Source organism: Anopheles gambiae, chromosome 2 (assembly GCF_943734735.2).
Source record: "Anopheles gambiae chromosome 2, idAnoGambNW_F1_1, whole genome shotgun sequence".
In the NCBI taxonomy this organism is placed as follows: domain Eukaryota; kingdom Metazoa; phylum Arthropoda; class Insecta; order Diptera; family Culicidae; genus Anopheles; species Anopheles gambiae.
This window is the reverse complement of record NC_064601.1, coordinates 10,203,583-10,225,940: the sequence shown is the minus strand read 5'-3', so window position 1 is coordinate 10,225,940 and position 22,358 is coordinate 10,203,583. Positions and strand designations below refer to the sequence as shown.

Here is a 22,358-nt window from a genome sequence, read left to right as displayed (position 1 = left end):
GTGTTGTGAGTTGTCGGAGCTTCCTACGGTCGTAGAGTATGGTCGTCTTCGTTCGTCGTTCTTGTTCTGCTGTTGCTGTTTCCTTTTGTTGCTTTTTTTTTGCAGAGAAAGTCCGTCCGACCGTCTGGATCCTCTATCCCAAAAACATCGTTCGAGGGAATGTCTTCTGCCTCAAGTTCAGCTGTACGTGTCATACGAACATTTAGATACGTGAGCAAAAATGTTTAGTGTAATGCAAAAATCCTTGACCGTGCTGGTATATTCATGTACAAGAATTGGTCTCTCATAGAGTTCACTCCTTTCATTTCCGATGACACCGGTATGAGCTGGTATCCATACTAAAGAGATCCTAAAGGCTTTGTAGAATATTCCATCATATTCTACGTTTCTTGTGATGAAATTTCTAATTTAATACTTTTTTTTAATCATTTATATCGATCACGTTATGATTATAATGCAATATTTAGTGTCATAGCATTGATATTTATTAGTGAATGGTAGCCATTCACGAAAACAGTGCCCCTTGGTCACGTGTGCACTATTGCTGCACCAACGGTATTCGACCAACAATTCAAATACTGAGCAACTGAGCAACGCGCATGACAGGTGCTGCCAAAGGTCCACCGTGTAGCGAGCAGTGTGGCCAGATTTTTTGGCGGTTTTCGGTAGGCGCATCAAAATGTTATCGGTAGTTTTCGGTAGGTTAAAACTCGAAACTCGCTCGAAAGGTCAATAACCGTCGCAAAACGTCAAAAACGACCGTCGCCAGCGCCTCGAAATCGTTGCGAGTTTCACTCGCTTGCGACGTCGGTTTGCAGTAATTGTGACGTCGGTTTTGACGTTTTGCGACGGTTTTGCGACGGTGGCCGCCAAAAAGCTCGCCTGACCTGCAGACCAGTGTGGCCAGATTATATTGGCAGATTTCGGCAGGAGCATTGTTGAGAACGCAACCATTTAAATTTAATCAATTATTTTGACGATCAATTTCTTTTTACCCTACTAGCATAGAGAATGAAAAAGTGTGCGTCTTTTATAAATAATGTGTGAGGTTTGAAGTAAGATTGTGTGAAGCTATGAATTGAAATGTGCGCTTAATTTGCAATAAAAGTGATAAAATATTTATAAACCAAGTTTGATGTGTTAAAGTTTTTCTTTTGATTCGGGTGCACCAAGTCCGTGTAAAGGGAAGCGCACAGCGCGCTAAGAAAGAAACGAGCGGGAGGGGGTTTCAGTCCAGCGCAGCGCAACTCGCTGGAATCAAGTGGGGTGCCCATTCAGCGCAGCGCAAGCCGAAAGAAATGGAAAGGAAGGGGTATAAGGAAAATACAATGAAACAACGCGGGCGAGCGTTCTTTTCAGTGAGAGCGCCTCGTGCATTTTAAAGGCATGCAATAGAGCGCATTCTTTCCGTGGTAGCGCTCCATCCGCCATTTTCAATTTTTAGCCTAAAACAACGGACTTTGGATCCGATCTTGGGCCGGACCCCCACCGTATGTTTCTACTTACCCCTCGCCTGAAAATTTCATTCTCTTTGTCTGTCGGGTAATTTTTAACCGCCGACAGCGAGATTCAAATTCAAATTTAAATGATTTTTTTTGACGAGCAATTCTCGGAATCCACGCAACTGACATTTTCTACTTATTATGAACATTACATTTTAACGGATAAAAATAAAAAGTGCCAGGCAAACAAACGTGCATCAGCGCGATAAGTAACCGTCCAAATAGACATACAGCGACAACGTCACGCGCGACGACCTCGCGCGCAAAAGTAGCTCAATTTTGCAATCAGAGCTACTCGTCTCGCGCGACATTTTTGCTTCATCCGAAATAATCGAATTATCTACTTTGTTTACAAGCCAGATTAAAGCCAAAGGCAAAAAATAGATTTGAACACATTTTAACCTATTTTTGTGTGTTTTCAAATAAAAAACAAGTTGGTTGACTGAGTCAAATGAGCTACTTTGATCTACACCTAGTGAAATTTTAAGCTATTTTTCGTCGCGCGCGACGTTGTCGCTCTATGTCTATTTGGACGGTAACAAATGAGGTTAGCAATCCTTGAAACAGCATCCCAAGCGCCACAGATTAAGCTTAAACGACTGAAAAATTAAATATCTGTGATTTTCGGTAGGATATATGGAAAATCGGTAGTTTTAGGGCGGTCATCTGTGAATCGGTAGGCAAATGAAAAATCGGTAGGAATACAGATAAATCGGTATTTTCTGGTCACTCTGGTAGCGAGGAGCCAGCACACGCACACACATGCACTCGCGCTCAGTTGAAGTGTGTAGGGCTGTGCCAAAGTGTCGACGATTCGTCATAGCGCTCGGAGCATTATTTCCAACTTCCTCGCCTGGCTCTGGTCGAAGAGAAAGGCTCATCATCATGAGATAAAACATAAATCCGTGTGCCGTGTGCCGTGTGTGTGTATTTTGCTGCGCTGGAATGGTACATTGCGTTGAAAGCGTTTAAACGACGGCGCCCTAGCATTGCCACTGGAAGGAACGGTACTGTGTGTGTGCGTGTGCTGTGTGTGGCTGTTTGTGTTCGTTCGTGTGTTTGTGCGTGAATCCCCGTGGAAAAAATAAAATTTCCAGCACAACCCCGAAAGATAAGCAAAGCCCCCGTCGTCGCTGTGAGACAGTTTTTCTTTCTGTGGCGTGCGAATGGTTTTGCCCCTGGAGTGGAGCGTTTCAGTGTAGCGCGAGTGTGTATGCGTGTCGTGCGTGTGTGTGTGTGCACAGAGAGTGTTTTTTTCCCCATTTTTCTACTTCCACTTAGCGTGAGACACAACACAAAAGAAGGAAAGCTTTATGTGTCTATCATAGCTCCCGCCCCAGTGAAGGTGCTCCACTCTCGGTGTGATTCTATTGTTTTTTCGTAGTTCATTGTGCACTGGAAGCTCGGGCTCGTTACCAGCGCCATTACCACCGTGTCACCGTCGTTAGGGAGGGCCCCCGCCGTCGTCGTCCCTGTTCGTCCGTTTTCTTTCTAAACCTCTGCAAGCGCTCGCCCCGAGACACACACTCGCAAGATGATTAAAAACATTTTCGGCAGCAGACGGGCGAAGGAGTCCGAGCGGAACAAGATCTCCGAGATCGGGCTGCCGACGAACGTGGTGCACGGGATGCACGTCAGCAAAAATCAGCTGACCGGCCACCTGGAGGGCTTGCCGAAACCATGGATCCGCATGATGGACGCGATGATCACGCACGACGAGCAGAGCAAAAATCCGGAGGCAGCCTACCAGGCGGTAAAGTTTTACAGCTACTCGATCAAAAAGAAGGACGCGTCGGAACCGTTCAAGCCGTTCATCACGGAAGATGCGATCCACGAGGAAACGGAATCGATCGACCAGTTTCTCGACCAGAAGAGCACGCACAAAAGCGAAGACTCGCTGGCCGGCAGCAGCGAGGAGAGTGAAGCCGTCCCGCAGGTGCCCCCGCCCCCACTGCCCAAGAAAAGTATGACCCTGCCGCCGAAACCGCAGCTGAAACCAAAGCCCAAGAACTACACCAGCAAGGTGTACAAAGGCATGGACAATCTGCATCTGATCGACCCGGGCAGCAACAGCGACACGATGATCATTCACAACGTGCCCCACCTGACGCACCAAAGTTCCTACGCGATCTGCACGAACGTGAACAACAACAACAGCCTCGACCAGGAGCCGGAGCTGGCCGATGCCGATTTGATACTGCGACCGAAGGAGAAGCTCGCCCGCCAGCCCAAGAGCGACGAGCAGGTCTATCACGAGCTGAAGAAGATCTGCAACCTGAACGATCCGCTCGAGCGGTACGAGAAGACGGTCGAGGTGGGCAAGGGTGCGTCCGGGGTGGTGTTCATTGCGCTGGATCGCAACACCGGCGCCAAGGTGGCGATCAAAACGATCGACATGAAGAACCAATCGTCCAAGGAGTCGATCCTGAACGAGATCAACGTGCTGAAGGACTTCAATCACAAGAATCTGGTCAACTTCCTCGAGGCGTACTACCTGGAGGACGTCGACCAGCTGTGGGTCATACTCGAGTACATGGACGGCGGTCCCCTGACGGACGTGGTCACCGAGACGGTGATGAAGGATCGCCAGATAGCGGCGGTCTGCCGGGAGGTGCTGCTGGCCGTCAGCTTCCTGCACGCGAAGGGCATCATCCATCGCGACATCAAGTCGGACAACGTGCTGCTCGGCATGGACGGTTCGGTGAAGGTGACCGATTTCGGCTTCTGCGCCAACATCGAGGGCGACGAGAAGCGGCAAACGATGGTCGGCACGCCGTACTGGATGGCGCCGGAGGTGGTGACGCGCAAGCAGTACGGCAAGAAGGTGGACATCTGGTCGCTCGGCATCATGGCGATCGAGATGATCGAGGGCCAGCCGCCGTACCTGAATCAGGCGCCGCTGCGTGCGCTCTACCTGATCGCGGCGAACGGCCGGCCGGACATCAAGAGCTGGGACAAGCTGTCGGACAATCTGAAGGACTTCCTGGACCGCTGCCTGCAGGTGGAGGTCGACATGCGCGCCTCGGCGGACGAGCTGCTGCGGCATCCCTTCCTGCAGGACTGCATGGAGCTGCGCACGCTAACGCCGCTAATTAAGGCCGCCCGAAGGTTGCTGAAGCGGGACAACTAAAGGAAGCGAGCGCCAAGCACGCACACAACGTGCCCGCGTGCCTGTGCGCTGGTTGCAGGTAACAGGAGGAGAAGGATGGGTTGGGTTAGAAAAAACCGGAGAGGGGGGAACCAAGCAAGTCAAAAGTAGGAACAGTTTTGCCGTATGTGGCTGTGAGATTTAGTGCCTTTTTTAACCCCGCTCGTGTGAGCGAAGCGAGGGAAAGACGAAGACGAACGAATGATTGGGAAACCGGAAAGCAGAACCAGCAAAAGGGGGGGGGGGGGGGGGGGAGGGGAATGATATTGGTGCAAAATTTGGTTTTGGGGGTGTTTGATAAAGCAGACAGAAGAAGGGGCGGGAGCGGGGGAGTATGAGGAGTAAAAACGAACACCCCGCGGCTCAGGGTTGCGCCATAGCCGCGCGAGACCAACAAAATCACACCCCACATAGTCAACGAGCTTAAAGATAAGGAAAAAGTAGAGCTTACACACTCTAGCAATGCGCTGAATCGAGCGCGAGATCGAAGGGGGAACATCGATAGCGGGCAGTGTCAGCGAGGTAGAGAGGCAGGCACTGGAGGATGGCGATAAGCACAAACTGCTGTCGAACGTTAGCGAGGGCTCAGCAAGGGGCTCGGGCACTGTGCAACATGGTTGGCGGCAGCATTCGATTCGTGTATTAGCTCACTGGCGGCGACACAGAACAATCAATCATACAACACGCATGACCCTTGCAACCACGCAGTGCATCTAGGGTGAAGGAAGCAGCAGTATTCTAGGCGAGGACTATAAGCACCCAGGGGCGCAACACAGGATCATTCTCCATTACATTCCACTATTCCGGGCGAAGAAAGTAAATTCCTTTCCATCGCGTTTTTTGTTCGGTCGTTTGGTGTAGGAGAACTTTTACACTCCAGCTTCATTTAAAGGGAACATTCACTGCCACTTGATAGTTTGTAGTAAGATCGTAAATGTGCATTACACAGCATGGAATGACGTATTTGTGCGCTTTTTGTAGCGGGCCAAGTGGAACAATCCCGCTTTAATAATGGGATGGCATTTTATGTTGCCTTTTGCGTTCGTGCTCATGAAAGGAAATTATGAAGCGAGACAGCAAAAGAACATCGCTGTGTCCTTGTCATACAGCGCCGGCGGGAAGGGGGAAGCGGTCCGACAGAACGATAATAATGTCGCTTGCGATTAGCCGGAACCGACGGGCTGCTCAAGTCCGTGCCAGTGGGCCGCCGTCGCCGTCGAGGCAAGCAAATGAAATAAACCTTCGTTGTGTCTGGTGCGGGGAAACGCAGCAAACCCATCGCCAGCCCTTCTTGTTCCGTTCCGTTCCGTAACCCCTGGCGGAGAATGTGTCATTGTGGAAGTCTCTCGTACCCTCGTACCAGCTCGTGCGCTCGACGGCCTCGGCAATGATGACGATGGCGAGACGGACTGACTGGTGTTGTGCGGTGGTAGCAGTAGACTCTTCCAGCGGTGTCGATGTCGTCTTCCTGCGCGACCGCGCAAACCCGTATTGGCGTTGAACTCGACTCGAAGTCACCGAGCAGCGAACCATCTCAAGCGCGCAGCCTGATACGCGTGCGATGATGCTGATGGTATGCATTGATGATGTTGGTGGTGGTTGCGTGCATCATTCATCACTGCTTTGTTGCGAGCAGCAGAACGAGACAGCACGTGCACGTAGACGGCGCTCGCTTGAACGTGCACAGAAAGTGCATTCGGTCGTCAGTTGCAAGTGCGCTTTGGGCATCGTGTAGTGTAAGCGAGAGGGAAAACCGGGTGCAGTTAGCGCTCTCTGGTGCTGTTGTTTTCTCTGCACAGTACGGGAAGAGTGTGTGTGGCTGGAATTATTCTATTAAAATTTACATCTCATTGAAGAAAATCACGTTTGGGTAGCGAGGCGCGGTGCAGGGTTTGGAGATTTTTGCAGTGAGCATTCCCCCCCCCCCCTCTTTTGGGCATTGCCTTTGTCGTGGCGGGGCGCCGGTGTTCAGTACGAAGCGTTCTTGCCTTGTCCCATTAACACTACGATGCGAGTTTGTCGCAAAGAGAAGCTAACAGCTATGAGCTCCTTCGTTTTAGCAGAGGAAACTTGTGTCTTGTGTTGTGTGCGCGCCGTGAAGGCAAAACAAAGCTCCTAAATCCGGATGAAGATGGCACGGGTTTAGCCTTTTGCACTACCGTTCATCGCACCCGTGTGGACGTCCTAAACGATCGTATCGTTGCAGACTCGGCTGCAAACGACGACGTATCGTGTCGCCAGCTGGATTGAAATTCTTCCCAAAAACACACACACACAAGAGCAACGCATCCGCAACGAGCATAATGTGCTACTACCCGCTGCCGCCTGGACGGGCAGACACACGACGACATGCCTTATGCCCCTGGGTAGACATACATGTGATGAAGAAAACCCGGCGAACCGAAGCAACAAAAAAAGAGGGAATTTTTATGCTCGTTTTATGTGCGTTATAAAAATAATTTGCCCCTTCACATAAGTGTTGATATAAATGGACATTTTCCCTTCGGAGCTACTTACTGCTTCGCTTGTTTTCTCGCAAGCTGTAGTAGAATAGGCGAATGTGCAGATGGAACCTTTTTTACGTATTGGATTTAATATTTGAAACATCAGCCGCTCTGGATACTTGAATCCTTTATCAATTGCGTAATTGAACAACAAACTGGCATACTAAACGCCTATCATCTACCGGCAAACCTGATGTTCCATTTAAATCTCACGAAACCACCGGCTCCTGCATGAGAGTGAGAGTGTCGTGACCGTTTGGAAAAGGTAAGAATAAACCTTCCCGGTTATACCTATGACTCATCGTTAGCGTTTCATCTAAAATACCACCATTAAAACCCACCAACTTTCTTCAACATACCAGCGCAACAGCGCCGTGTCCACTCAGGGAAGGTGGCGAGGGGGGGGGGGGGGGGGGGGGTTGGACAACCGGCAGGGCCGCCTCGAGACGACGCTTAGCATGGTTTTTAGCTGTGGTTGTATTTGTGGATGATTCATCCGCCGAAAGTCCAGCCCTACTATCGAGTTTGTAACACGAACGGTACACATGGGCGTGTGCGATGTCGTCTACCTCAACCCTCTCAAATGAATTAAATCCACAACACTATTCAGATCCCCCCCCCCCCACACCCTCGGTAGCAGCAACAACACGCTGATAAAGATGTGCACAATCACGGGTGGAAAGGTTGAAGGTGAGAAATTCAATCTTGCCGTGAGGAGGGGGGTTTTGAGCGATCGGTTTCCCCCATCTTCTCGTGTTCTTAGAATAGCGCATGTGTTGGTGCTTGTGCTGTAAAGAAATGTAAATACAATGTACCGGGGATGCAATGCCTACCAATGTTCAATTTATGAGTGAGGGCGCTCGGTTCGAATATCGTTTGAACAAGTGGAGGTTAACTGCGGTGGTGGGCCTTGACCGAGAGAACAATCACCGTGCCACTGTTAGGGAAGGAAAAGAAGATCAACTTCTGGCTTATTTCTTTTATTTGTGTAGAAGTTTTTTTTCTTCTTCTGGTGAATAAACTGTTCCCTTTTAGGGCCTTTGTTTAGCTTTAAACAAACAAAATTGCGCGCACACTCTATCGTCACTGGCCTAACCGGTCCGATGATGGCAGGTGAAGAGCGATTCTTCTTTTTACACCGTTTGCTAGTACAACACAATTCCATGGCATGCTGATTACATGGTGCGCTTTGAAAAAACAACAAAAAAACGGTGCTTTAATGTTTCACGCCTCGCGGCAGCGATAATCACAGCGATCGGTGTACGCCAAGCTGACACCACGTGCTGCGGGGAGGAAGCTACTGTAGCTGTGGTGGAGAGTGTGTGTAAGCACTCGATGTCTATCGAAACGGACGGTTACGGCACCGTATGGCCCTGATGACGATGATGATGATGGTGATGGTGGTACCCGACCCATTTCCGTCTCAGGAAACCCTCAAAAAGCAGGCGAGAATCTTTACGGTCGTAGTGTACCCCCGCGTATCTTGGTGATGAGATAAATTAATTTGACCTTATGCTGCTACCTCCACCTCAATGTGTTGGGTTTCCAGTACTCCCAGAAACACCAACAAAGCTCTCCAATCGTACTATTGTAATATCGTACCCGGTTGTGTTTCTTTAGGGAGGTCGTCGTGCGGGATGAAGGAAGTGTCAACCGGGTGTGTAAATCGGGCAGGATGAATTCACACTTCCGGCTTGGCTGAAGTGTTGATCACGCTCGCACGAATAATGCGTTTGTCATTCCCAGTGGGTGGTACGCACTATGCAAGACCCTGTACAGTAAGAGCAGTAGGATGGATGGGTAATACATTTATTGGCATGTTTCTTCAATTTCGTAAAACTACCTCCCTTAACCTGACCAAGCGCGCACCGTGTGTCGATTTGTGCGATGCCATTTATCAACCGTTATCAGATAACACAAGTATGCAAGCCCCACTTCCCCTTACCGAGCACAACAGGTTACATACCGTTGCAGCGCATCCCTTCAGGGAGGGAGTGTCTTTTGACAGTGTGTGGGGCGAGGTGCTAACAAATGAACTCTCCATTTCCTTTCGGAAGCACTGCGAGAGGTGTGAGCTACACCTTCCCGCGTATCACAGCAGAGAGAATCACGTTGCGTTACGGACACTTCCGGTTGCTTCTTATCAATATGGACGGACATGAATTCGCACTCTAAGGAAAGCGATCTGTTGGGCGGTGGTGTGGACAGTGTTTTAATCTGATGCACTGGTGCATCCTGTGGCAAGACTCTCTTAGTAGAAGGTGGTAGACCCGTGATGCACGAACCATGCGTAGCCTTAATCAATGAAACACAATAATGTTTTAATATTGCCGAAGGGCAGCCATCATTTGGGCTGGCAGTGTGTGAGGTGCTCAAGCAAGGCTTTGAGCACATTCCCCGCGGTCAGCGCGCGCAAGTTGATTGCCTTGAACAGTATTTGTGGACGCTGCTGCTGCGGGTGTTGGACCACTTTGCAGGGAAGGGGGTTTCCCGATCGTGCACACTCACACTCACAGCAGCTTGTAAAGCCACACGAGGAAGCCGAAAAACTCCCAACGCCGCAACAATACACCACGCAACACCATATGTAGCACATGTTTCGCATAAACGCCATCGAAAACCCTCCAGAGAGAACTAACATGAATCGAATTGCTAACGTCTTCCGCGTGCCGCCCCTCCCCCCCCCCCCCCCCCCCCCCCCCTCCAGAGTGCCTAGACATCGCCCGCGTTACATATTAGGCCCTGATAGAGACGTTACGTGCTTTGGCCCCCCGTACGACACAAGAAAAGCAGCCAGCACCACCCTTCACGCAACTGATACTTGACACTGTACTGAAACACGTGAACTTCTTGCGTCTCTTTTGAATTGTAAAAACGGAGGAGCGTCTGCATCTGCAACATCGTCCATGTACAGTGTAACACTATCCCAGGCCATATTTAGGGTTTGACGATCGGAGAATTACCGTCCAGCAGATTGTAGTAGGGGCGGTCCATTTGTTTTGCGTGTGCATTGAGAAGGTCGGTCGGTCAGCAACCGCCAGAAGGTGGAAAACATTTGGGAAAAGAAGTATTGTTTAGGGGTGCGTGTTTGAATTACTATTACTACATTTTGTACATAGAAGAGGGCCGGAGAGGTATTGATTTCCATTTAATCGAAATGCATCCATTGTGGGCAATAAATCGGCAGCATGCGTTTCTGTTGCTGTTTTACTAGTGTAAATAGGTACATAGGCCCCCTGGCAAACAAACCATCACAATCAATCCAGCCCGACCGATAACGTAAGGGTACTCTACCTAGGGCACTTACAGCGAGAAAGCTTGCTTCTTTTTTTTAATTCGTATCTGATGGACAAACATTCGCACCAATGCGGTATATGCTTTTGAATGCTATTTGTTTTTTTTTTAATATAAAAAGCGCATGTATTTTTATACGTATTACAAGGTTAAGGAAAGTGTGTGTGTGAGTGTAACCAGGTAGGGGGAAGGAGCCACATTACATTACCAAGCGCGCACGTAGCGTCGTGCTGCCAAGCACCACTGCATATGTATCAAGCATTTAGTAGGAATGATGCAGTGATGATCTTAGGGGACATTGAATTACAACATTCTTTTGCAGCATTCGTCGGTGTAAATGAAAGTGCGAAACGAATGACGACGATAGGATATTATTCGGTATTAGCTATGGATGTTTTTGAAGTATTTTCCTTCTTTCATTTTTTTTTCAACGAACGTAACAACCGCAACCATGCACAACCATTCACACACGTAAATAGCATTCGATACTGGACATTTTTGTAGTACTTTTTTGGCAATATTGTTAAACGTTTTATGTATAGAATATAGTTTGTGATAGGACGATGTAGCACGGGTTTTCTGTTATTACACAGTGTAAAACCATCCGAAAATCCGAATCGCAAGAAGTAGATGTATGTATCATACTGCTGGTAAGGTAAGTTGATCTTTTAATTTCACTTTTCATAAAATAAAGCTCCAGTTGGAGCTTGAATTTATTGGCCATTACGCTTTAAGCTATCCCTTCACAGCCAAACATCTTCGCGATATTTACCCTCCTTCTTTAGCCTGCCAATCAATGTCTTGATCGCATCCCTGTCCTCTGCTCCCGGTGCTTCGGCAAGGATGTCGATCACGGTTTCCGTTATCTGCGGCAAAAGAACCTTCGAATCGCCGCACACGTACAGCGTCGCGTGTGGATTGTGGATGTTTTCAACAATTTTCGTACCATTTTCCTTCATCTGACTTTGCACATACTTATGCCGTGCGTTGGGATCGCGTGAAAAAGCTTCGTAGCACGCGTCCAGCGCGCCCGTTTCCAGATACTCTTCCACTTCAGCCTTGCAGAGGTAGCCACGGTCTCGATAGCGAAATCCCACGATCAATTCGGCTCGACCAAGCGTTTCGCCTCGGGCGCGGGCGTCTGCACGCAGCTGAAGGAAGGACAGATACGGTGACATTCCCGTGCCGGTTCCTACCATTATAATGTTTCGCCTTAGATCGCGCTGCTCGTAGACAAAGGCACTGCTCTGGCGGAAGTAGAAGTGTACCGTCGCTCCTTTACCTAACGCTCTTAGGTGCGAGGTGGTAATGCCGGGATTTTCTGCATTGTGCGAGAAGATAAATCGTACAGTTGTTGGGCTGGCCCCCTCGCGGTAAGCATTGGCTATCGAGTAGGGTCGTGGCATGAGCCTTGGAAGGTGCTCTATTAGCAATGCGACCGTTGGACGACAGGACGGCACTAGTTGAAGCAGTGAGATGATTCCTTTTCCCTTCTGAACGGTCTGCTCGTATGCAGCGTTTCCCTCTTTGGAGCATAAAATTTCCAGAAAGCGGCGATCGTCGTCGTCGGTAGTGAATGGTGTTAGCGAACGAATCAGAAGCTGCAATGCGATTTCCAATAGTTTTAATGGTTCGTTGAAGTTTAAGGTATTTGCGGCACTACTGCACTTACCTTCTTGGGAACTGCATGCAGATCCAAACACTCCTTTATCAGCCGTCGATAACTGACTACAGCAGGCACAAACGCCGGAACCTTGGCAGCTTTTTTAGTTGTCTTTTTGTCGATACCTACTTTCCAAACGACATCACCTTTGGACAGCAGATTCAACCGGGCAAGCAGGAACTCGACGTCGGCATCCGTGTTGTAGGATAAAATTCCTATCGTGTCACCCGGCCAATGTCGATGGCCTGTGTCAGGCGGATAGCTTAATGTTAAATCGTGCACAGTTTTCACATCTTCACCTTCAACAATGGTCGTGAGATTAGAAACACAAGCTTCCAGAACATTGCTCGCTCCAAATGGTTGAGTCACATGCGCCTGCAGGTGAGCTACCGGCAGTGGGGCATGGTCCTGTGAAACAGATGGAACAGATTGAATAAGGTGCTGGAAATCTGTACGGCTATGGTGAATATTTACTGTATTTTCTTCCAGGACGATGTAACTGGATGGTAGAGCGGGTAGCGTTAACTTTTTTCCTTCAAATTCTAGCAAAACTTCCGTAGACATGGTGCAAGTTAGGAATGGTCGGGCCGATTCGCGGCTAGAAAACGTAAACAAAACAAAACCACGTTGCCTGTCAAACCATGATCAGTGTTGCCAGTATGTACCGATGATCCCTATGCATTACAACACTATGTCGTCTATTTTTTTTTTTTTGTGGAAAACTCTTTTAAATAAACCTAATGGTATCTAAAAACCTACACTTAAATCAACTCATAGGGTTTGATAATGTTCCTTACATCGATGAAAATTCGTCCAATATGGAAATTTGAAAAGAGAAGTGTTGCCAGCACGCGTTATGCGATGCTGGCAAACTGTCAAAGATGGCAGTCCTCGCTCGCATGCGGTGCAATGTTGTTGATAAACTGCTTTCCCGAGAAGAGCCAACAAGTGGACTCGTTTGCCCGATAAAACTGTTCCGAACAGTTAAAAACTCAATTTGAAGCCAATTACCTCGATTCGTACAGACAAAGCTCCAATATATCTGCTGCAGAATGGGACGATTCGGGCCAACGCATCGTAAAATCCCAGTTCCAAAGCGGCATGGTGTTCGTGATCCGCTTAAACGGCTCGCCGAGAAGGAAGCTTCGTAAGTAAACAACAACGCATCTTGTTAATAAACGATAAATTTACATAGTTTTCGTTTCTATCCCACTTGGCAGCATCAAAGATAAGATAAATAATCCACCGAAGGAGCACGATGTGCAAGAAGTGTCGAACCGTTTCAAGCGCTTCATGGCCATGGCCAATGAAGCCAGCCAGCCAAATCAAAAGACCAGCCGTTCAAAGCAAAAGTCAAAACTGCGCATAGGCAGCACGGTAATCGAAAAGCGTCCCCGGGAATCGGAGGAGGCGTTCCTGAACCGTGTCGGAAGGGTGCAGGAGGACCGCGAGGTAGAGGCCCGGATTGGTACCAAATTTGGCGTGGAGGTGGAACACGATGACAAATCCGGTGCAATTCGTGTAGTTAAACGGAAGGGCATCGAGGTGGATGGTATGTTGCAAAAAATAAGCGATGAAAGCTCGGGCAAGACTAGCGCGAAGAAAAGTAAGGCGGCCGATGCTGCCAAAACGCGCAAAGCGCAGTTAGCGGAACAGAAGGCACTGAAGAAGCAGAAAGCGCTAGAACGACGGCGAGAGGAGGAAGATCTGCTGCTGAAAGAGTTCCAGTACGAACGGGTGCCGTTCGGCGAGGTAGTCAAGGAACCGCCATCACTGCACACGCTACCCCGGCGAGCCACCAGGGAAGGTGCACCACGGGTAGGTTGAGCCTTATTCACACGGCAAAATCGGTATCGTTTGAAATGATCGTTGTTTCTCGTGCCTTTTCAGCCTGGAAGCAAAAGTCTGCTGCTTAGCTCATTGCTTGGACAAAAGCAAGCGGAGGAAGAGGAGCCGGTGCTGAAGAAATCGTCCAAAAAGAAGGAAAAAGAAACGAAAGTAGATCTCAAAGGAAAGCGCAAGAAGCTACCGATCGCGGCGAGAATGAAGATTGAACGGGAGCAGCAAAATGTCATAGAAATGTACCGGCAGTTGAAGAAGAAAGTGAAGCAATAAAAAAAGGGGTACGCCTGAAGCCGACGCTTTCCGACGGTTTTGCTATGCTCAGGTATGTTACTTACTTTGGTATCACATCCAATTCGAATTAACATTTTAAGCGGCAATGGGTAAATGGTTTTGGCAAACAACCCAACATTCACCTAGTGTCTGTCCGAAATCGTTTATTACAAACTAATCAGCGGTTGTCAGTTATAAATATGGGATTTTCTGTTTTTATACATGCAATGACTTTTCTACACACGGGCGTGAACCTATCCGTATCAGTATCGTATCATCGAGTAGTACAGATACTTGCCCGTCTTTCGATACTCCGCCAGCAGATCGGCCGCTTCCGATTTCGGCATCGACTTCACCTTGCTCATGCACGTCACTATCGTGTCCTGAATGCGGGGCAACATGGTGCGCCCCTCCCCGCAGAGGTACAGCTTGGTGGCGTCGTCAAGCAGCAGCTCGACCAGCTCCTCCTTCCTATCCTCGATAATGTCCTGCACGTACTTGTACTGGCTGTCCTCGTCCCGGGACGACGCCACATGCAATCGATCCAACACGCCGGCCTGCATGAAGCCCTTCAGCTCGTGCTCGTACAGATAGTTGCGGTCCTGGTACCGGCAGCTGGTCAGCAACCAGGCCGAACCCATTTTCGTCTTGCGGGTGGAACCACCCTTCGCCTGCTTGCGATACTCCAGGAAGCCAATGTACGGCGTAACGCCTGTCCCGGGTCCGATCATGATAATGTTCCGCTCGAGATCCTCCTCGCGATAGTTAAAGACGGGCTTCAGCTGCCGCAGATACATGTACAGATACTTGTCCCACTTGCCCGGATGCAGCAGCTTGCTCTCGAGCATGTGCGTCGTAATACCAACTTGCCCATCGTTCAGCATTGCAAACGCGATGCGAATGTGGTTCTCCCGTCCGTAGCTCGCTATCGAGTACGGGCGTGCCTGGAGCCGTGGCAGATGTTCAATCAGCATCGCTAGCGGAGGTCTACACGTGGCGACGTACTTGAGCACGTGCAGGAAGTTCATTTCGTTCTTCAGAATCAGCTCATTGTACAGGTTAGAACCCTCCTTCGAGGCTAGGATTTCGAGCAAGCGTTTTTCACACTCGTCCGCCGTACAACTGGCCATGGCCTGAAGCAACCCCTTGCGCGGCGTAATTCGAATATCCAAGCACTCCGACAGGAGGCGCCGCGGCGTGACGTACTTCGGCACGTAGTGGGGTAGCTCGGGGTTTTTCTTCTTGACCGGTTTCGCCAGCTTCACTTCGTACGTTTGGTCGGCCGATTCGAGCAGATGCAGCCGGTCCAGCACGTAGTCCACTTCGCTGGCCAGGTTGTAGGTGAGGATGCCGATTGCATCACCGGGGAAATATTCCTCTTCCATATTCTGCAAAAACACAAAAATATTCAGACATTTGTTAGAGCGTGTTTTCGATTGACCAAGCACATGTTCAGCTCACCGGTGGAAGCTTTATTGCGACCTCATACACTGTCTTAACGTCGTCCCCTTCGGCCAGGACGCGGTAGTGAAGAATGCTTGTTTTGTACACATTGCTCGACCCGAACGGTTGCCGTGTGGTGCTCTGCAGATGATCCGAAGGCTGCAGACAGACAAAAGCAAACACGGAATGATTAGGAAAAAAGGGGTCCGTTACCGTATTTCCTATTGCAAGCTCTTACCACTTGTCCGCTTTCGGTTGGATTTGCTTCGATGAAGGATGCAGGGAGTTTGGGGAGCGTCAGGGGTGTCGCTTTGAACTGCTCCAGAACATTCATGTTCGTGCAGTTTGTGTTGATGGCGGATTGGACTGGAGAATTGGTGATTCTTTCTATTCGAGTCGAGATCGGTCGCTCTCTGCGTATTAGTTTATCGTAGCTATATGTTCGTTCACTTGCGCGGTGTAAATATCAATTGCAGTGGGTTTCATCGGGAAAAAATACACTTTTTTACACTTTCTTCACTGTAAACCGCCTATGCATAACCAAATCACACTACGTATACGTCCATCTGTGTCTGGAATTTGAGTTCGGCGTAGTTAAAAACATTCGTTACACAAAAGAATTTAGAGGTATATGCGTCAAAACACAAATACCATAAAGTCAAATACGTTTTTAATTATTGTAAACTTGGAATTAATTATCAATGCTCGGCCAGGCGAAATACGACAGTGGCGGACGCGTTGTTACGGCAGCTTTTTTTGTAAATAAAATCAGCGAGTGTTGTGTTAACCTTGGCCAAGGTGTACAGAAGGCTGAACGTCAACGTGACAGCGCATTGCAGGGGGTAGGAATTGAATTGAAATGTATCATTCTTACCCCTGCAAATAATTTTGATCTGCATTTTAAAATTGCTGTTGCTGGTGGGAAACGAAAAAAATAATCAAAATACCGGATTTGCTCAAATTTACGCGAGAATTTTAGCAGTGGAATTAAGTGTCTAGATGGTAAATTTGAAAAATGTAACTTTGTTCCTTTTTTAGGGTTCCCGTATTGTTATTTTGAGCACAGTCACCAACCAAATATTTGAAAGTTTCGAGAAATAAATAGTTCCAGTATGTTATCTTTTTCAATCATATTTTTATCATTAAATTGCTGATAAATGTCGACTGGTAGAATTAGCCATTTTGCTTCTGCAACGTTATTTACTAGGTAAACCATTTCATTCGATTTCGGCAGTAGCATTGAGAATTATTACGCTAAAGGTAGTAAATGTGCCCAAACCGTTTGGTGTCAAGCATTAGGCGTTATGCGAAATTAGGGGCGAATAAATAATAAAACTACAGTCTTCTGTACAGTTTATTATCAAAAAAGGCGCTTATCATCATCCAAAACCGCCGAACGTCAGTCATAACACTCTGTTTACAATCATTACTGCCACTTTTTAATCTAATGAAGGATAATTGAATTATGTTAACAATACTAATGGCATCCAATGGTTGGAAGCTCCTCGTGGAACATCATTGCGAACGCGCATCTCCCCTTGTCCGTTATGCACGGCGAGGAGAATAAAAAGAAAATTACGCAAAATTTTATCAAATCAATCAATCAAGCTTCGATTGCACCTCATTCCGGCTGATTGGGCCGCGCCGGATGCTGCTGTTTTGGTCGGCGGAGGAGCTATGTTTTGTATCTTTTCCTTTCAAGCATTATACACTCAGCCACACATGATCTTGCTCGTTCGATCTCTACCAACATTTCATCCATAATCCACGATCGATCCGAAGCATAACTCACACACACATGCACACACACGTGAAAAGTGAAAATGAAACCATTTGCCAATTATCTAATTGATCGCCGAAGATGGATTGGATGATTGTTTGTCTCCTCCTGTTTTTTTTTATTATTGTACGATACAATCTCCAAACTTATCCAACCGCAGCATCCATGTGTCGGACAGAGCTTCATGTATATGGAAAATTGTATTAAAATGACCCACCGACAAGTGAAATAGAAAGGTATCGAAAGGGTGCGAAAGAAAAACCGTAACCGAGAGTTATCTACACATCCAAGGGATGGCAGGGGGGATGTTGCGCTCGGTTTGAGTTGCGCATTTAAGCGATAAGGGCTGGCAAACATCTTCAAACATCCGAATTACCGATGCCACCGCGCCACCGTGTATGATCGGATGATACGATACGAAGGGAAGGATGGCATAGCGGGTGTCTTTGTGTTGAGAGACTACTACTACTCCTGACGTAACGGAACAGGGTAACTACTGAGGCTCAGTAATGGTCAACGTCAGCGGTCCAACGCCCTCGGTCCGATGGTTAGATGCAGATTCATTCGAAAGGGCTCACACGCACCACAGGTCAACCGGGAAAACTTTCAACCAATGTTCCGTGTCGATCTATCCGAGATATGATGTATTGATCTTTCCAATTAACTGATGATTTTGGACTCTAGGCTGTACGCTGGTGTATGCTTGTTGGTGCAATCGCCCTGAACGAGAAGATCCTGTACGATATCCAAAAAGATCTTCATGCTTCATGGTTTAAATTCCCATAACTAAGAAAGCTTCATATAGAGGATCGAATCCAAATTTCCTTCCAGGTTTAAACCTACCGATATCTTCCACTGATACATCCAACCCTGAATGTGTGCTATTCCAGTGCGAAATAAATTACTGAGTATGTGCTACGCACTGCTAAACCCATTTGGTGCTACTACTTCCCATTTGGTTGTGCAATCGAGCTGTTGGCCACCGATCGTCGTTCGCGGCTAGATGTGTGTTATTTTCGTACCACACCAAGAACCAACCCACGCATTAGACGCGCCGAAAGGTAACGGCAAAATAATTGCATCAAATAAATAACCCGGCGAAACACGCACCGAATAAGTGAAGTGAAGTTTTTGGCATAATTTGGCCAGCGGCAGAAAATGTCTATGCAACTATGCTGCTGAGGAAGTAATGGACCGTGGCTTACAATGTGATGGGGCCTGGAATTATTCTTTGCCCCCCCCTTCAATTCAACCTCCAGCATAGTGGAGGGTTTTCTTGGATGGTTAATTTAATTAATGTTACACCCTTATTTAACACAACGCCACAACGCGCGTGAGCTTATAAAACGTGTAGAGAGCATATTTTAAAGCAATCACTTTCATTTTCCCCCATAAGCTGTGTTGTTTACACCGTGTTATGATTGGAACCATACAATGCATTTATCGGTGTATGTTTATCTAAAAAATGACATGTGTATCTTGGAGGTTCGTGATACAAGTCAGAGAGTTGGCAATTCAATTTTGCGAAGCCGTTTGGTTGTGCGATGCGCGATCATTATCGTCACCTTCTTACCTGGGGCTGGATGATGTAGTGTGAAAATGTGAATCAAAAACCGAAAATTATGAATTGTTTTGATGAGTGAAAACATACTCATAAGCCTTTTAGAGTAAGAAATGAATAATTTATACGTTTAACGTGACTTTCTTCGGAAAGGCCAATGTGCAAGGCCATCAGAGCCATCAGAACCTATCAATTAAAGTGGAACAGGGTGGCAATTTACATTATAGATTTATAATGGCTCTAGAAGCAATTTAACAAGATTACATTAAACCCAACACTTAACTGTTGTAGCTTATCTGCTATACAGAACTAATTATAATACACACTATCAGCTATATACAGATTGTAAAGCCAAATCACACCATTGCAACACATTCATTATAACACACTCAGCAAATCAGATCATACCATACACATCCGGAAGAGCTCAGGCCACACCGTTCATATAAAAACAATTGTGACACACTTAACAGAACCAACCGAAACGTACAACATAAGCAGGAACAGTTTATGTATTATAACCCAAAGCAGGAACAGTATAAGCATTAAACCAAAAACAGGAACTTAGTGACAAGATTCACCGTCCTTGTCAACAAAAGACAAACGTAACTAGCTGAGTGAAAACAATAACTTTCCAACATACAACCCGGAACCAAATGTGCTTTTAACTTCAGTTGAGTATAAATAAAACCAACTCCGATCATGGCAAGTCAGATTCATTCGGACTGTCAGGATAGGACTATGCCCATCCTACATCTATCGACTTCTCATTTAAAGAGTTTAGTTATGTCCCCCTGCCCAAGGTAAGGCCTCTAAGGTTATTAAACAAATGATTGTAATCAGATTACTTACTTACTTACTTATACGGCACTACAACCGCTTTGCGGTCTTGGCCTGCCTCAGGAGTGTCCGAAACCGCTCACGGTCTCGCACCTTCGTCTGCCAGTCCGTTATCCCGGCCTTAATGGCAGACGCCTCCACGCCATCTTGCCACCTAAATTTGGGCCTACCACGCCTCCTCTGTCCTTGTGGACGGCCTAAAAAGACTTTACGGGCTGGGTCGTCCGTTTCCATGCGTACAACATGGCCAGCCCACCGGAGCCTGGCGAGCTTAATACGCTGTACTACAGTGAGATCACGTTTTTTTTAGTATAGTATAGTATAGTAGTAATCAGATTATCAAGTTATTTTTATTCGGACGCTCTTTGCGCTCTGTGCCACTTAGTTTCCCTACATCAGGATAGGGAAGGCAGTCCAGTCAATGGAAGGATCGTCCTATCCTTTTTTATGAAACTATTACATCAGAAAGCAAGTCCATGATCTTAAATGCTGTGTCTCGATCTTTACTTGTTGCATTAGCCAGAGCCATGATCTGTTAGTATCTCATGGATTAAGATGATCGTATCCCTTCATCCATCCAGGAAAGAAATCAGCTAAATTTGCTGTCTTGATGCTTGGCGAATGTAATTCGGCACGTACTTTTGATCGCACGGTTGATCAACATAAATAAATAGCCATTTTTGCAAGTCACTTCTTGCCGCCTTGCATCACATTGCAATTTCGCTTCCAGATTTGCAAGTAACTCCGAGTCGCTGCTGTGAAATAGTAGCAACGATTGCTCCAATTTCATTCCTACACCATAAGAATTGGGTCAGCAACGAAAGAGAACGTGATACGATTTCCTGATCGAAGATCACTATCATACTCTCGGGTGTACGTGATAAGATCCCCAAGGGAGATCCAACCAACCGCCAGAGCGGTGCGACGGATACACCGATAGTCTCCAATACGGTCTCTCTATTAACGCCGTGGTGGCGTTGAAGTAAGCATAATTACAATGCTGCGCCGTGATCATAACAATCGAACAGCTCCTAAGTATGCCAGAAAGTACACAACATTTTGGGCAAATGTTACGAAACGCCTCTCCGCCCCATCATCATCATTATCATCAGCATCCCCGGCAGAGTAATCATTAATCAAGTGCTACTTCCCCTGAGATAAGCATTTATCGCGCGCGTATTATTGCACTACACCCTGCCGGGGGTAATGTGTTGTTTGCTTCCTCCCTTTATGTCCGAATGGTGCGCACCGGTTTGAAGTATGGACAGTGGAACTGTTCAAATGGGTGGCGCTTACGAGGCCCCGTACGGTGTAACGAACGCTTAAGAGATTTAGGGAATTAGGAATCGAATTGAAGTCAATCACACGCGCCACACACACACACTATCAGTGTGGAATGGGGGTGGGGGACAAAAAACGTCCGTACATGTTTTCATGCACCAGTAGTGAACGGTGACCAGCCGGACGGCGGCACCGTTAGCGGCTCTGGCGCGACAATGCGCGCCGTGCGGATGCGCCACACGCCGCGGATTGCGCAATAGGATAAGCAGCAGCAACAGCAGCAGCAGCAGCCCTCATGTAATCATGTGCATCCCTTTGGCGCTAGTTTTCCGGCTGGACGGGGAAACGTTTGTTTGGTTGGTTGGTTGGTTTCTTTTTGTAGCTGCTGCTGTTGCTGTTGTTTGGTTTTCGCTTTTTTCGCACCTCGTTTGGTTGGGCACTCCGTTTGCGGGAGCTTTGCCGATAAGATTAGCAAAGCTACGACCATCCCGACCATAATGTCTGAGCGTTATTTTCTTATGATTGAAGATGCCGGAACCGTTTGCTTTTTCTCTCTTTTGTGGCTGGGGCAGAAGTACGTGGTTGAGTAGTCGTCTTACGAGGGCTTCAGTGTGTGTGTGTGTGTGCAAAATTTAACGATCAAACGAAACCGGGCGTTTGGTTGGAAATGGGGCTTCCTTTCGGGATGAATTTCACGCGTTTTTCAGGGGAAACGGGCATTTAAGTGAAGTTATCTTATCGAGAGGATGCAGTGCCGTGCGTATGGGTGCAGTCGAAACAATCGAACCAACCCCTCTGCACGTACACAGCTAGATCGCGATCGCGATCGTATAAAGCAAAACAAACAAAACGTACGGTGCTCGTGGACCCTCGAAGTCTACGCCCGGGAGCTTCAAACCAACCCCGGCAACGAATGCACAAAACAATCGAAAACAACAAAAAACAAAAAACCCCTTTTTTCGCGGTTTAATGACGCCTTTCTTTGGTCTGCGGAAATGGTTCAGGATGGGGTGGGCACCCGCGGACTAAGGAAGTTCAAGTTTGGCCGGGCGCACACTTACCCGGTCAAATTTTGAATCGCAATGTGCGCTCGTCGCTCTTTGTCGCAGTCCGGAACGGCTTAAAAGTCGGGATGCTCCTCGCTACTGACACCTTGTTTTCTCGGCCAAATTATGGTTTGTGTGTGTACTTGAAGAACTGTGATCGCACACTAGGCGATCATTTGCA

At 47.6% G+C, this 22,358-nt stretch overlaps 4 protein-coding genes across 4 annotated transcripts; 2 read left to right on the top strand and 2 right to left on the bottom strand.

Moving 5' to 3' along the window:
* The first annotated feature begins 2,240 nt into the window (after positions 1 to 2,240).
* Positions 2,241 to 11,016, top strand: LOC1281327 (serine/threonine-protein kinase PAK 1). The gene has a single exon (XM_061649369.1). It carries the CDS (start codon positions 3,037 to 3,039, stop codon positions 4,630 to 4,632), a length of 1,596 nt encoding a protein of 531 aa, XP_061505353.1. The 5' UTR covers positions 2,241 to 3,036; the 3' UTR covers positions 4,633 to 11,016.
* Positions 11,017 to 11,120: 104 nt separating this feature from the next.
* Positions 11,121 to 12,749, bottom strand: LOC5667537 (methionine synthase reductase). The gene is made up of 3 exons (XM_001689270.2): positions 12,586 to 12,749; positions 12,121 to 12,519; positions 11,121 to 12,049 (listed from the first exon to the last, which is right to left on the bottom strand). Exons 1-3 carry the CDS (start codon positions 12,673 to 12,675, stop codon positions 11,192 to 11,194), a joined length of 1,347 nt encoding a protein of 448 aa, XP_001689322.2. The 5' UTR covers positions 12,676 to 12,749; the 3' UTR covers positions 11,121 to 11,191.
* A 225-nt stretch (positions 12,750 to 12,974) lies between these two features.
* LOC1281329 (coiled-coil domain-containing protein 137) lies at positions 12,975 to 14,303 on the top strand. Its single transcript, XM_321280.6, has 3 exons — positions 12,975 to 13,258; positions 13,332 to 13,929; positions 14,002 to 14,303. The coding sequence occupies exons 1-3, from the start codon at positions 13,164 to 13,166 to the stop codon at positions 14,224 to 14,226; spliced, it is 918 nt and encodes a 305-aa protein (XP_321280.6). The 5' UTR covers positions 12,975 to 13,163; the 3' UTR covers positions 14,227 to 14,303.
* A 38-nt stretch (positions 14,304 to 14,341) lies between these two features.
* LOC1281330 (methionine synthase reductase) lies at positions 14,342 to 16,476 on the bottom strand. The gene is made up of 3 exons (XM_321281.6): positions 15,908 to 16,476; positions 15,688 to 15,828; positions 14,342 to 15,614 (listed from the first exon to the last, which is right to left on the bottom strand). The coding sequence occupies exons 1-3, from the start codon at positions 16,001 to 16,003 to the stop codon at positions 14,490 to 14,492; spliced, it is 1,362 nt and encodes a 453-aa protein (XP_321281.5). The 5' UTR covers positions 16,004 to 16,476; the 3' UTR covers positions 14,342 to 14,489.
* Positions 16,477 to 22,358: the final 5,882 nt, after the last annotated feature.

Excerpts from the sequence above, each read along its gene's own strand:
- LOC5667537 (XM_001689270.2), bottom strand. The coding sequence starts at position 12,675 with ATGTCTACGGAAGTTTTGCTAGAATTTGAAGGAAAAAAGTTAACGCTA. Across the intron at positions 12,520-12,585 it reads TCGTCCTGGAAGAAAATACA|GACCATGCCCCACTGCCGGT; the intron begins GTAAATATTCAC and ends TCTGTTTCACAG. Across the intron at positions 12,050-12,120 it reads TGCATGCAGTTCCCAAGAAG|CTTCTGATTCGTTCGCTAAC; the intron begins GTAAGTGCAGTA and ends ATCGCATTGCAG.
- LOC1281327 (XM_061649369.1), top strand. The coding sequence starts at position 3,037 with ATGATTAAAAACATTTTCGGCAGCAGACGGGCGAAGGAGTCCGAGCGG.
- LOC1281330 (XM_321281.6), bottom strand. The coding sequence starts at position 16,003 with ATGAATGTTCTGGAGCAGTTCAAAGCGACACCCCTGACGCTCCCCAAA. Across the intron at positions 15,829-15,907 it reads CAACCGAAAGCGGACAAGTG|CCTTCGGATCATCTGCAGAG; the intron begins GTAAGAGCTTGC and ends GTCTGTCTGCAG. Across the intron at positions 15,615-15,687 it reads TCGCAATAAAGCTTCCACCG|AATATGGAAGAGGAATATTT; the intron begins GTGAGCTGAACA and ends GTGTTTTTGCAG.
- LOC1281329 (XM_321280.6), top strand. The coding sequence starts at position 13,164 with ATGGGACGATTCGGGCCAACGCATCGTAAAATCCCAGTTCCAAAGCGG. Across the intron at positions 13,259-13,331 it reads CTCGCCGAGAAGGAAGCTTC|CATCAAAGATAAGATAAATA; the intron begins GTAAGTAAACAA and ends CCCACTTGGCAG. Across the intron at positions 13,930-14,001 it reads CCAGGGAAGGTGCACCACGG|CCTGGAAGCAAAAGTCTGCT; the intron begins GTAGGTTGAGCC and ends GTGCCTTTTCAG.